The sequence below is a fragment of the Phyllostomus discolor genome, chromosome 3 (genome assembly GCF_004126475.2).
Source record: "Phyllostomus discolor isolate MPI-MPIP mPhyDis1 chromosome 3, mPhyDis1.pri.v3, whole genome shotgun sequence".
Classification (NCBI taxonomy): domain Eukaryota; kingdom Metazoa; phylum Chordata; class Mammalia; order Chiroptera; family Phyllostomidae; genus Phyllostomus; species Phyllostomus discolor.
The window spans coordinates 57,928,661-57,942,546 of NC_040905.2; the positions used below are offsets into that span (position 1 = coordinate 57,928,661).

General features: G+C 37.5%; 1 protein-coding gene across 1 annotated transcript in view; it reads left to right on the forward strand.

Moving 5' to 3' along the window:
• ADGRV1 (adhesion G protein-coupled receptor V1) overlaps positions 1 to 13,886 on the forward strand; it is a 507,196-nt gene that overhangs the window by 241,561 nt on the left and 251,749 nt on the right. Inside the window, 1 exon segment of the mRNA XM_036020532.1 lies at positions 6,587 to 6,687. Within this exon segment, the coding sequence (XP_035876425.1) occupies positions 6,587 to 6,687 (101 nt within the window).

Here is a 13,886-nt window from a genome sequence, read left to right on the forward strand (position 1 = left end):
ACATTTCTGGTTACTATACTAGAATAGAGCAACTAAAATGAGCAGTGTGTGAAATACAGGGTGAAAAGTTTAGAAATGCCCAGCTTAGAAAGATGAAAGGTCAAGGCATATACCTATGTCTTTTAAAATTAAAAACCAGTGTACCAAATTCCAAGAAATTAAACTAAGGTTATCTCATGAAGCTAAAAAAGAGGAAAAAAGTAAAACGTAACTGTGCACATTAGTGTAACATTATGAAATTTGCCCCAAAAGTAAATAACTTCAGATGATAATTCTATAATTTCATAGTATAATTACTTTAAAAGAACCTAAGCATAGTTTGAAGTACACATTACTATTTGTAGAATGTCGAAGAAGCTGACTCTGCTTCCCATAACTCTATTGATGTTGTACTATCAAAGACAGGCTGTTGGATTGGAATCATTCTCATTTTGACTCTGAATACAGTTTCTATGGCTTTGTGATTTTAGTGAGACCCTATTATAATCCATAACCATTTCAAGTTTTACCATCAATATATGACCCGGGCCATGTCTGATGTGCTTGTCGGTGAGTCTGCTCTGTTTGGAATGCTTTAAGCTGAGATTAGAGATGGACACAGATCTCAGGGTTGTTTCTTTCTGTTCGTGTTGTTATTTTGTTCTCTTATGGTGGAGAAGTACATAAACATTAGTTAAGCTAAAACTTTCTTTTTAAACGGCTAATAGTTTTATTTACTTCATAGACTACTAGGTGATAAATGCCAACACAATGTCAGTTTTACAGGAAGTAACAGGAAGTAATTGTGTATAATTGCTAAATAATAAGACTTACAGGATAAGTAAAGAAATACAATCCCAAGTTCTTTGAAACATGTTTATTATTTTGTTCAAGGTTTATTAAACTGCAAGGATATTTTAATTCTGCCTTTTATATTTTATAAGCTGAGATTCTGATAGTTTAAAAAAATTATAACTTTACCAGATGCTATCCACTAATTTCAAATTATTTTTTAAAAATAAGAGAAATTTTCTAAAATTTCATGTCAAATTCTTCCAAAAATACCCAGTTCATATTCACTGTAATCATTGTCCTAGGATAGCAATTACAATTATGAGGAGGTAAATTGAAACAGCTTCATTTTGACTATTAACTGAGGAGTTATTCACAAGAATAGAAAAAATGTGCAAGAATTTTTTAAAAAGCCATTTAAAGGGTAACTACAGTTGATAAATCTAAGAGCTTAGTTTTAATTCTTACATAAATAAAAAATGTTGGATTTCTCTACTGGGTACATACTGGGTCTGTCTGGAAAAAGTCCAGCCATTGTTAATACATGAGAATGGTTTGTGCAACATCAGTGTAACCTGGCAGCCAAGGAAAGTGGACTGACACGTGCATGCATGAAGAATGAAAACTTCACTGTACTAGTCAGTGGGGGTAGTAGATGCCATTGAGTGAGCGAGTGTACTGTGTGTCTGTCACATTCAAAATGACTGAGCGAGTAGAGCAATAAGACTGCATCAAATTTCACATTAAGCTTGATCATTCCTCTGTGGAAACTATTTGATGATTCAGAAGTCTTTCAAGGATGATGCAAGGAGTGCAGCACAAATCAAAGTGTGGCACAAACTGTTCAAAGAAGGTCGATAATCTGTTGAAAGTGACCCACATTCTGGAAGGCCTGTGGCAAGCAGAACACCTGAGAATGTTGAATGTATATGGGCTGCAGTCAACAGAGATTGGTATGAAAGCGGGAGAACTAGAAGCTGAACTAGAAGCTGATTCTAAAAACTACTTTGTCTGAGATTTTGATACAGGATCTTGGCATGACACATGTCTTGGCAAAATTCATTCTGTGGCTTCCTCTACTAGTGTAGAAGGAACATCATGATGCAGTTACTAATGACTTGATTCAGACCACTACCAATTAACCAGATTTCCTCAAAAAGGCCATAACTGGAGATGAATTGTGGGTATGTGGCTATGAGTAAGATCTGGAAACAAAGGCCCGGTTGTCCCAGTGGAAGTCACCTGGTTCTCCACACCAGAAGAAGGCATGGTAAAGACAGCAAGATCAAGACCATGTTAACTGTGTTTTTTGATTGGGAAGGTGTTGTCCATCACAAGTATGCCCCTCTAGGCCAAACAACTAATAAAAAGCACTACCTCAATGTTCTTAATTGGTTGAGAGATGCAATACAATGAAAACAGCCGTAACTATGGGTATCTAGTCATTGTCACCTTCATCACAGCAACATGCCCGCTCACACATCACGTCTCATGCAGAGTTTTTTGGTGAAATATCCAATCATCCAGGTGACTCAGCCCTGCTATAGCCCAGGCTTGGCACCCTGCAACTTCTGGCTTTTCCCAAAACTAAAATCACCTTTGAAAGGGGAGAGATTTCAGACCATCGATTAGATTCAAGAAAATAAGATGAGGTTGCTGATTGTGATTCCAACAGAGGATTTTGCAGAATGCTTTTGAACAGTGGAAAAGAAGCTGGGAAAACTATGTGAGGTCCCAAGGTGCCTACATGGAAGGCACCTGAGGCATCATTGTCCTGTGCACAATGTTTCTTGCATTTTATATTTTCTTCAATAAATTGTCTTTTTCATAGTGTGTGGCTGGATACTTCCTGGATAGATCTTTGTATAGGTGTATTATTTAGGATGAACTTGGCTGTGGGTAATGGAAGATAATTAAAATATCTTAAATAAGCAAAAGGGTGTCATCAGGAGTCCAACCTCTTCTCTCTCTCTCTATTTTGTAGTGCACTCCTCAAAGATTTAATTTTATTTTCTCAGTTTTGCCCCTACATCGTCTTGAGCTGGCTGCAGAAGCAGTAAGCTTCACACAATGTTTAGGCTTGCCAAGGGTAGAGCACTTATATTTGCATCTTGTTTTAAGAGCAATGAAAAGTTTCCTGAAAACCACCCAGAAAGTTTTCCTGCACATCTCCTTTTCCAAAATTGTGTTCTCTGACCTTTCATAAACCAGTCTCCGTCTGGGCGAAGATGCCAATGGAAACACAGAAACAGGCAGTGGGAGTGCTGCAGCTGTCGTTTTGAATATCATGTCTCCATTGCCCGAACCAGCCCTTCACATGTAGTAGTATTTCAGTAGCTATCTGTTAAATCAGTGAGTGAATCGACTATGCTGATCTGTCATCCTCCAATAATAAGATGTACTTGTGGCTCTGTAAATTAAGTTCAGACCTTCATGTCCCACACCATCTCCTCTTAGCCATTCTTAATAAAAATTCTTCTGAAATGTAACATACACTCAGGGCCATTTAACGCTGTCATGGATCTTTCTGCACTGTCCCGTGTGGTAGCCACTGACCTACTCTGGTGATTGAGCCTTGATGTACAGTGGAGGAAGTGAAGTTTTAATTCCATTTAAATATAATTAATTAAAATTTAAAGAGACTAAGTGGCTAGTGGCTATTGTATTGAACACCTCAGGTTTCACCCCATGATTATCTGGGGGCTGTGCACCTGGCAACTTCATCCCTCTGGAAAAAATACTTGCCCCTAACACACAGAACCTATATATGCTAAGGTGTTTAACACTGACTTTTGTTCAACCTGGAAGACTTTTCAGGCTGACAATTTTCTTCTCTTGCCCTTAGATCGGTACAAGTAACCAAGGGACATTGTGCTGAGGGCAGAGAATATGGGAATCTATAGAGATGAGCACAAACAGTAAGAAAAGTGCCAGTTCTTGCTAGCATTATGTGGGAAAATACAAAAAACAAGGCTAATAAACTAATGACTGATTTAATAATGTAATGATCATTTGATTTTATATAGGTTTATCTATGGAGAAGTCAGAGATACATACATATATACACATACATATAAACATACAAAATTCATAAATATTTTACAAAACTTGTCATGGGAAAAAGTATTCATATTTGGCCTGTGGAAGAATAAACTTCAGTAATTTGGAAAGCATATTCCATTCTTAAGTGATACCAGACAATCAAGATGTGTACTGGACACGCATATTGATATACAAACAGAACATATGTTTGCGCACCTGCAAACACTCAGATAGTGTGTAGATAGATAAGAGGATATTTAGTCCAGTTTGATAATAACAAAACAGCCTATCTCTTTAGAGTTTTTCTTATTTACAACAAAAATTATCAATATTATCATTTTGTTAAGGGTAATTTATCTTCCTTTTCACTTTCAAATCATATGGAGAAGTCATTTGTGTCATGAACTAATTAATTGCTCTTTTCCAACTGAGTAAGTACCTACGTAGTACTAGAAAGAAAAGTAAAGGAACATTATTCAGTTAACTGAGGAATTAATTTTTAAAAACTGTTTAGATACACCTTTACAGTAATAACTGGAAATACTGTATGTTATGTCCTTTCTTTTTTTAAAAGCCTAATTATTGTTATAACATTTTTGTATTCTGTGATTTATGTATTTACATTAAGGGAATTTAAATCAAATACTGTTGTAATTTTTTTTAAACCTGGCTGGTAAATATAAGTGATATACGCTAAGTACAGCTATTCAGCATCAGATAAGAAAATAAAAGATAAATGGCTAGCATATAATGCTTTAGAAACTTGGTAGCTGAGGTCTTTATGTCTTTAAATTGAAGGAACTCAATATATTTCCCAAAGCCAGTTGAGGCTGTGGCACAGCCTGCTTGAGCACCAGTGAGCATCTCATATTATAGGTTTAGGTTGCAGAACCAGCCCGTTTTCCTGCCACTGGCTTCTGCCACCAGGTGTCATGCTAGCATTTTAACTGAAGCTTAATGCACTTAATTAAATCTTCCTGAGCGGGTCCATTGTGACTGAACTAATTTATATGAAGTGGGTGTATACTGGAATATTACTGAGTCAAGGGAAGAAGCTATGAGTCAAACAGTTGATGGGTGTGCATTTCTCCTCTGCCCTGCACCAAGTCCCCTTGCCTGGCCTCGTTTCCATCTCCCACAACACACTTAGAGTGAAGCATGTATTTGTGGTCATGTGCTCTAGAATCAAACAAAAATGCTTACAAGGTGCTGATTTTAAGTCAGTATATTACATGCACACACACACACACACACACACACACTCAAAACTAGAGTTTAGGCTAGCTTTGATCACTATGGGACATTTAGTGTACATTAATGGGTTGGTAGCATCAGCTCAACAGCCTGTAGACCATCTGAATCAAGATAGAGAACCAGGCATGCTGCTACAGTTTCTGGATACGTTGTGTACTTGCGCGGGTGGATTTTGGAGGTGGCCCAGCACTCACACACCTGTCCCAGAACACCTCATGGCAGCCTTCCTAAAAACAGATTACTCCAGATATCTTGGCCAACTTTCTAGGCCAAAAGCCTTGACTAATGCAGAGCCTCACTTCTTATATGGAAGTTTGTCTACCTGTCTACCCTATTAAAATATAAACATACTGAAGTCTTTTCACAGAAGGAATTACGAGAAGCATTTCTGTACCCAAAACTAGACCCCTTTGGGACATTTTGCTGATGCCCCGTCCACTTATGCCAACGGGTGTTGTACTTTAAGTTTGTCCCATAGCTTCAGAGAAGATAACGAAAAAAGAAAATAGTACATAAATGCAGTGTCTCCTGTTTGTCAAGGAGGCATTGATAAGTGAGGCAGTGCATACCAAGTACATGGCACAGCAGCATACACATGTTACTCATTCACGTTTGAGTAATTCTTAGACAAAACAACCCTATTGAGGAGGAGAGTGGACTAAAAGGCTTAAGTGAAAAAAATTACTATGTGCTGCACATTTAAATTTAAAAGACAGGAAATGTTTTTAAAATATGTATATATTTGACATTTAAAAACCTGGCATTAAAAGAAAGCTATATGAATTGCAAGACAAAAGATATGTGGGTTAGTGCTGAGGTTCTAGTCTTCTCCATGAAGTAATGTAAATGGGTGAATGCAAATATATTTGAGGAAAATAAGAATAGTTTTCTCGACCACTTAGAAATGTGGAAATGTAAATGTTGTAAGTCATACTAGGGGGGAAGAACACATTTTGTGCCTGGTTTTAGCAACCAGTAGCATAAAGTTGCTTTTAAAATTCATAATCACCACTGTCGTAATTACATAGCTAGTCTTAGTGTATAAAAAGGGGCAATTACCGAACCTGAGTTTTGGGAGTGCCATTCACAATTTTATGCCTGACAAATCCTATTTACCTCCCTAATTATATCTATTTATCCAAGCCACCTGGTCTTATAAAATTAGATTGGAATATGATTCCTAAACAGTAAAACTTGTCTAATGGAAACATAGAACACAAAATGCTAATGAAATTATTAATCTGCTTCATTTGTGATTTCTTTTTAGTAGGGAAAGGAGTATGTAGCTATTTGAAAATTAAAGTTAGCCTTTGGGCTTAATTGATAAGTGTAAAGATTTTTATATGTCATATGAAATGGAGCAAATTAAAATTGCAACATAATTGTTCCCAGAGATACTGTGCTATGCAGCATGCACAGACTTACAGGCCTTATGTGCTTAACTGTGCCGACGCTGTTCCCTGTGCTGCTGTTTGTTCACGGATTATAAAACCACACATGGCCTTTTCTGTTTCTACAGGTCTCTGCCTGGCTGTTCTTTCCCATGTCTTCTGTGCCAGGTATTCCATGTTTGCAGCTAAACTCCTGACTCACATGATGGCGGCCAGTTTAGGTACACAGGTAGGAGAGCTCTGGAATGTCCAACTTTGATGAGATGTTCATGTTTCTTCTTCTGTAATCCTTGTACTGAATGTGTAAGTAAAGAGCTATCCCAAATTAAGTCGAAATAAGCATGTGTAGTTTTGTAGTGGAGGAGGATGTGGGGAGGAGGGTGGTAAACGGAAATGACAGCATCAAGCCTAGAAAGTATATTTGTGAACTTTCTGCAGAAAAGTGCTTTATATAATTGCTTACAAGAAAATAGCTGTGGCTTATCACAGAGCATTGTATTGTCAACTTATATTTGCAACATTTTATTACTAATATGTACACATAGTAAAATTAGCACATTTTATTTAATCTGTTTGAATTAAATTTACTATTACAAATTATTTATATGGAGGACATTAAGATAATATATACTTAAAAGTATCTGGACAGTATATTTTGCTTCATTTAAAATTATAGCATAAAATTTGGTAGAACAGTCTATTTTTGAAAAATTGTTCAGGTGTCCATGGGAAAAGAAATAGTGTGTAAAACATTGAGTCATTCATTAGCATGCAGTTTAAAGCATGCGGTTTAAAGCACAGAAGGCAGGTGGAAAGATTAAATAAGGCCTTTTCTGTCCGTGGGGTACTCACAGTCTAGAAAGTAGATGTACATATAAATAATTGTAGTTCAGTGTGATAGTATAAATATAGACTACTTGCAAATTAGTCTGTGAATGTAGATGAGAACTAAGTCATTTTTCTGCTAAGGCCAAGGAAGTCTTCATAAAGGAGCTGCTGTTTGAGCAGGTTCGTTTGTTAATAAAGGGAAAGATGGGCACAGATGTTTAGAACAGCAAAGGGGAAACGGCATAATAACTTATACTTTAAGGTTGTAATTACAGCACCAGACAGTAAAAATACACTATATTATTCAGAGAACTGTGTACTTTTTTTTTTTAAATAAAATTAAAGTTCTTCTTATCTGGGTGGGTGGGGCACTTCTGGAGTGTAGAAAATCCTGGTGCTTGATTGGATGCTGGTTATATGCATGTGGTCAATTTAGGTAAATTTATTGTGCTGTACACTTATGATTAGCATGCTGTTTTATAATGTATTTTATTGAACTCTAACAGAACTTAAAAAAATACTAGTGGAGGAGCTGAAATATAAAATAGAAAATTATCTGGGACATTGGACTTCCATTTCCTTTTTTTTCTTTTGACCTATGAGTGAGGATGGCATGTATAATTTTCATAACTATTTTGGGGGGAAAAATAAGTGCTGGATTCCAAGCAGAGGATCCAGATTGCTTTCTTAAAGTTACTCATGAACTATGGGCGGTAACAGCTGTTACCAAAGGGGGGCTTACAATGAACTTGACAAGACTATTTATATTGCCTCAGTAACTATCTTAGCTGTCTGATCTTGCCTTTGCTTCTTGTATGTAAGATCTTAGAAAACCTGCCTTCCATAATTAGAGTTTACTTGGCTGTATTCACCACCCACTCTGGTGATTTTTTGGCAGCTGAATTTGCACAAGTCTTAATTATAGAACCATAGAATTATAGGCGACTCTTCAGTGTCCTAGCAGACAAATTTGCTCATGTCTAGGGACATGAAAGAAGGATTCAGGATTTATATGTTAGGACATTGCCTTCTGATTCACATTGTACTTTGAGTTCATTTTGGAGAAGATGATTAGTCAAATTCAAATTTGTTAGTATATTTTTAAAATGGATGAACCAGTGTGGCGTGAAAAGTCCTGTAATTTATGACTTGTGACATGAAATATGTTAAAAATAATCTTTATAATTTATTTTTGGCAGGGAGAGTTGGTGTATTATTGATAGAAAAGTACTGTTTCTTTAAAACAGTGTACCTCTCTACTTTGATTTTTAAAATACCCTCTAAATTAAAAAGAATAGTCATCGCCCTTAAAACTGTTTAGCAAAGGCTTTTTAAAAATTCTTAGGCTTTCCAGAAAAAGAAATGAAGCTGAATGCAGGAACTTGGGCCCACCCTTTCTGAATTTTAAAATTATGTCTTTATCTCCAGTTATAGAATCTTACCAGCAGGGGTATTCCAGTTCTAGCCAAGGATCCCTGAGTTGGGATCCTCCGTCATTGCTATGTTGACATCCGTAGATTTTAAGTTTCCTCTAGAGAGGTCTTCAGAAACATAGCTTTGGCCTCTGATGTTTTTGGCTGAGAGAGTGAAACTTCTCTAGCTGACCAAGAATATTTGAGTTGTGAATTCTCTGCAGACAGGCCTGCCAAGGCCATTTGGTTTCAAATCCTTACTGCTGACATAGGACTAAGTTGAATGGCTTTTGTGGGAAAAGGAAGAATGGAAATGTGATAGTCTCTGACTTTCTTTTAAAGCAGTGAGTGGGCCTCTGGGAGTCAGTGGTGAGGCCATCAGAAGTCAGGAAAATGTGCTCCTCTGGATGTAATTCTCTACTTCTAGAAATGTGTATGTGATATATATATCCATAACAATTTATTATAAAAGGTATTATATATTCATAAATAGAGAAATATAGATAAGAATCTAAAGATTATCGCTGCTTTACAAATCAAAAATTCATCTGAAGTTTGTTATTCTAATATCTTTGAGAATCATTGACTATAAATTGCCAGCAGGTGGCAGTAGAAGATTTTTCTTTTTGCACAAGTGGTTTCAGTCTTGTTAGCAAAGATGGAGTTCAGTAGAAAACGAGATGTTTTCACAATACTTCTTTCACTGGCTAGGGAGTATTCTCCTGCAACATAGTAACTGCACATTTGTGACTTCCTTCCTTTCTCTTTTTATCCCTTTCAGAATTGAACTAATGAATCTATAAGGCACTATGAGAAAGCCTGTACATCACTGGCCTGGGATATACCTCTTACCATTTATCATTTATAGTTAAATTCAGGGCAGAAGATTTATTTTCATTATATTCAGGCTGTTATAAACTTGAAGAAGTGTGTTATAGAAAAGTAGGTTTACCAATTGCCACAGCCAGAAGTTTGAGATAAGCTCTGTATTTTCAGAGTTGTTTAAAAAGTATACATTTTTCTCCAGTGTCAAGTTCATATTCCTCACTTATCTAAGAGAAAATGGTTAAGTGGCAAGAAATTGTGAGACCATTTGCTTCGACTGTGAAGTGAAGAACAGCAAACAAATTTTCATGGCATTGGGAGATGTTTCTCGGAAAACATCTAATTATATCTTCGGAATTTTTATCTTAGAATCACATTGCCAGCCCATGTGTGCCTGATAAGACTGGTAAACAACTGGGACAAAGGACAAGTTTGCAGTTCAGGGTCCTCAGTTCTGGGGGATTCTATTAGGAAAAGCAATTCTCCAAATCTAAAAAAAGAACAGAAGTTTCCTCATAGAAAACATGATGATAAGATAGAACTGTATTTACTCTGATTAATAAACTTAACTAGGGTGGAATGTTTGTTTTGTTTTGTTTTCTCCTCTGTCTGTGGTTGTAGGGCTTAAGCACATTTTCTGAAACTGAAGAGCAAATATGTGTAGACAAATGTGTATTAAAATGATTAAATTTACCAGCCAGCCTACCCATCCCCAGATGACACTGAATATCTGTGAACTTGAAATACTTAAATAAACACACATTTTGGGCAGCTATTGGCTGTGCAGGAGCTCCAGCTGCAGAGGCCCTTCCCTCTGAGAAGGGGTATGGAATTGCCTTAAAGTTCAGAGAGATGTTTTCAGGAATTTAGCACAAGTTGGGCTATTGATATCTTGTCCAGTTTCCTCATTTTGCAATATTTTGGCATGTCGTTGCAACGTCATTTTGTTTCCCAGGTAGGATCCTTCTCAGATACTCCTGCCAGTAGATTCTGATTTAATCTGAAGTTGTGTCATGCTAGCTGAGAATATCTAGCATTTTTGAGACTCTCTGAGAATCACTGATAGCACGTGACTGAAGCCAGAAGCTATGTGTGACCTCCCAAACACTGGCTCTTTCTGGTTTCTTTTCCTGCAGCTTGCACTATCTTGTTGAGACTGCCAACTCCAGAAAATCGTTGTGTGTGGGGGGTTGGAAAACATGTATCTGTCTAATAAACATTTTTGTGGGTTGAAGCAGCGTAAGATGGAAATTGGAAAATGTCCGTTGATCAGAAGATTTGTCATTAGTTGGAAGTTTGGTTAATCACTTTTTAACATGAGTATCCTCTGTTATTTCTGCTTTTGTTACTTTAAAAAAAAAGTATTGTGAAGTACAAGGATCAAAATTGGATCTTGCTTTGAGGATTGGGAACTTGAACAGCCCAAAGGGGTGTTTACTCAGCAGAACACCTGTGAGGATGTGTTAGTGCAGGTGTAAGTGGGTTAGGATCCGGCTGTGCTCTGACTAAGTACATCTCTGGTCATTGCTGCTGCCACTGCTGCCGGTGCTGTTGTTATTATTACTACTAAACCACACGATTGAACTATTTTCCTCCCTATGAAAATTAAGAAATTACATTAATTAAATTTTTGCTTTCATTTAAAGTATCATTGCCTTTGAAATTACTTACAGTTACTTACCTTTCCTTCTTGAAGAGAAGTTCCCCCCACTCTCAGGTTACCAAGAAAAGGAAAGGTCCTCAGGCAAGTGAACTGATGTCGGACTCAGAGTACAGACCAGGCTTTATTCAGCCTTACAGCATTTCACAGTGTTCAGACCTTCTCAGTATTGTTTGGGGCATAAAATAAACCACTAGAAAGTATTATGAGCCACCCCTCCCCCGCAAGTCTTTTTTTCTTATAAAGAGCTATTAAGTGCCAGACCTTAATGGGATTCAGTATGTCAGGCTTTATTTTATTTTTTGTACAAAACATCTGAGGTACATAATTATCTCTTTTCTAAAGATTAACTTGGTGAAAATGAATAAAGAGCCTTCTGTACACACATGTGAATATGCATTTAAGTTGAGCTTATTAAGCTGTTTGACTCTAGGTATGCTCATCGACATAGCCAAAATGTTATCACATTCATGACTCTGAAGGTCCATTCAACCATCCAGTAATGAAACTAAAACAAAAACTGGAGCAAACCCTTCTTCTCCCACATAAGGATCGTCGCTCATCCAAGAACACAGCCACTTTCACCTCATCAACGACGTGTACAACTCGGAGATTGTGCAATGGGAAATACCAAGCCAGATAAGCACCCATGAAGTATGTAAATGACAGTCTAAAACAGCAGCCTCGTGATAAGAACCAGGTGTTCCATGACCAGATGATGACCTCTATTTCTTTTGCACACGGTGTGGCACTACCTAAGCTGTGGATGGGGGCCTCAGCTTGAAAAGGCCTCATGGTATCCGAGCTGGTTGCTGAAGAATGTATAAGATTTGAAAACTTAGAATGTGGCACACTCTGGGCAGGGAAACGTACAAGCATAGAAGCATGGATGGCATAGTGAACCTGGGGAGTTCCACTTAGGTAAGGCCCACACATGTGCATAAACAGGTACACCGGCTCCCCGTGAGGCAGTTGCATACTGTCTGAGAACCTTGAGGAGTCACTGATGGAGTAAACTCAAAAAGGCACAATATGAAAGGAGTGTTTTTAAGGCTTAATCTGGCAGTTAGGGATTAAATGAAAATGGGTTAAAGTAGATGCGAGGCCAGAATTAGGGAGATCAGTTTAGAGAGGCAGGCAAGGCAGCGTTCATCATCACTTGGTTGTCGTGGGCTGCTAGCCTGGACAATGGTGGTGGCGCTGAGGATTCAAAGGAAGGAGTGAGAACTAATAAACCTGTTTTGCTTTATAAAATTTTTGCAGTTTCACTTCTTTCTTGAAAGCAATCAAAAGGCCACATTGCAAATTTTACTTAATAAAGATTAATATAATAATCACTAAGCATTATATGAGGTAGCTTCTAATAATCCTATTTTACAATGAGGAAATCAAGGCACAAAGAGTTTAAGTTACTTGCCCTGGGTCACAGGGTGGAAGTGACAGAACCGGTTTTGGACATAAGCAGTCAGGCTCCGGGCCTTGTCTTTAACCACAATGCTGTATGGCCTCGTAAAGCAAGGAATTGATGAGATTTACTCTGTCACTAAAGAAGGTAGATGATTTTACAGTGACTGTGAAACCTGTGGTTTCATTTGACCTAAATAGAAAAGGCTGAAAGTTTTCATAGATGGAGAGGGAGACGTGCAGTTTTGGGCATCAGGGGTTTAAAGTTTCTGTAGCACATTTAAGCTGGTGATTTAGATGTTAGTCACAAAAACCTAAAGATCCCGACACTGTAAAACAGACCCTTTGAAACAAGTTGTGTAGAGAACCTGTGACATAGAATACTCACAAGTAATATCAGGTGCTTGCTTTATGGCAATGAACTAAGTGATTTATATGCATTGCTTTATTTACTCCTTATAACAACTACAGATGAAGTGGATACTGTTATTGTTCCTATTTTACAGATAGAAAAAAAAAATGAGACTAGGAGACATTCATTTACTTACCCTAATCTTGATAGATAGAATATTGCAGTCAGAAGAAAGATTTGAATCCAAAACCTGCATGTTTAAAGCACTGCCATGTGGAATGAGAAGGATCAGTAGAAGCGAATAATTAAAGAACAGTTCAAAGGTATTCAGACCGAGGAAGAAAAATGATTTCAAATGGAAGGATTCAGTGAGAGATTAGTCCTCCCATTTGGCAAGAACAAGGTCACTGGAAACCTTGGAGAGGGAGGATGAAAATTAGGCATAAAAGGTTCGGGAGGAAATGGCCGAGGCTGCTTTGGACCACAACTGAGGAAACTTTGGCAGTGGGAGAAGGGGCCAGTGAGAGAACAGGCAGAAGGAAAACCACCGGGTCTCCGATCATGAAAAGCTTGCCTGAAGGGAAGCCGAAACCTGGAGCCAAAGGGGCAGGTCTCCTCACTCTTTTTACTGAAAGGGTTTAGGAATTAGCAAATTTCTCTTTGGCCCACATTTTTATTTATGTGCTTTGATAGCTTTCACATTTTTTTGTGCCCAAGGCAAGCGGCTCTCTGCCAGAGTGCCTCACCCTCTCAGTCACGTGCAGGAGAAGACTAGCTCTAGTTTGAGCCCCCTTCTTAAATCCAAATTTCTTTGATGACCATGCATTTTTGGTATTATTATTATTATTATTATTGAATTTCTTATGAACTTATGATCAATGATGAAGTAAATTTGTAGCTAGTGATTATCAAATAATTGGGTAATTACCTCTATGTCCAAAAGTATT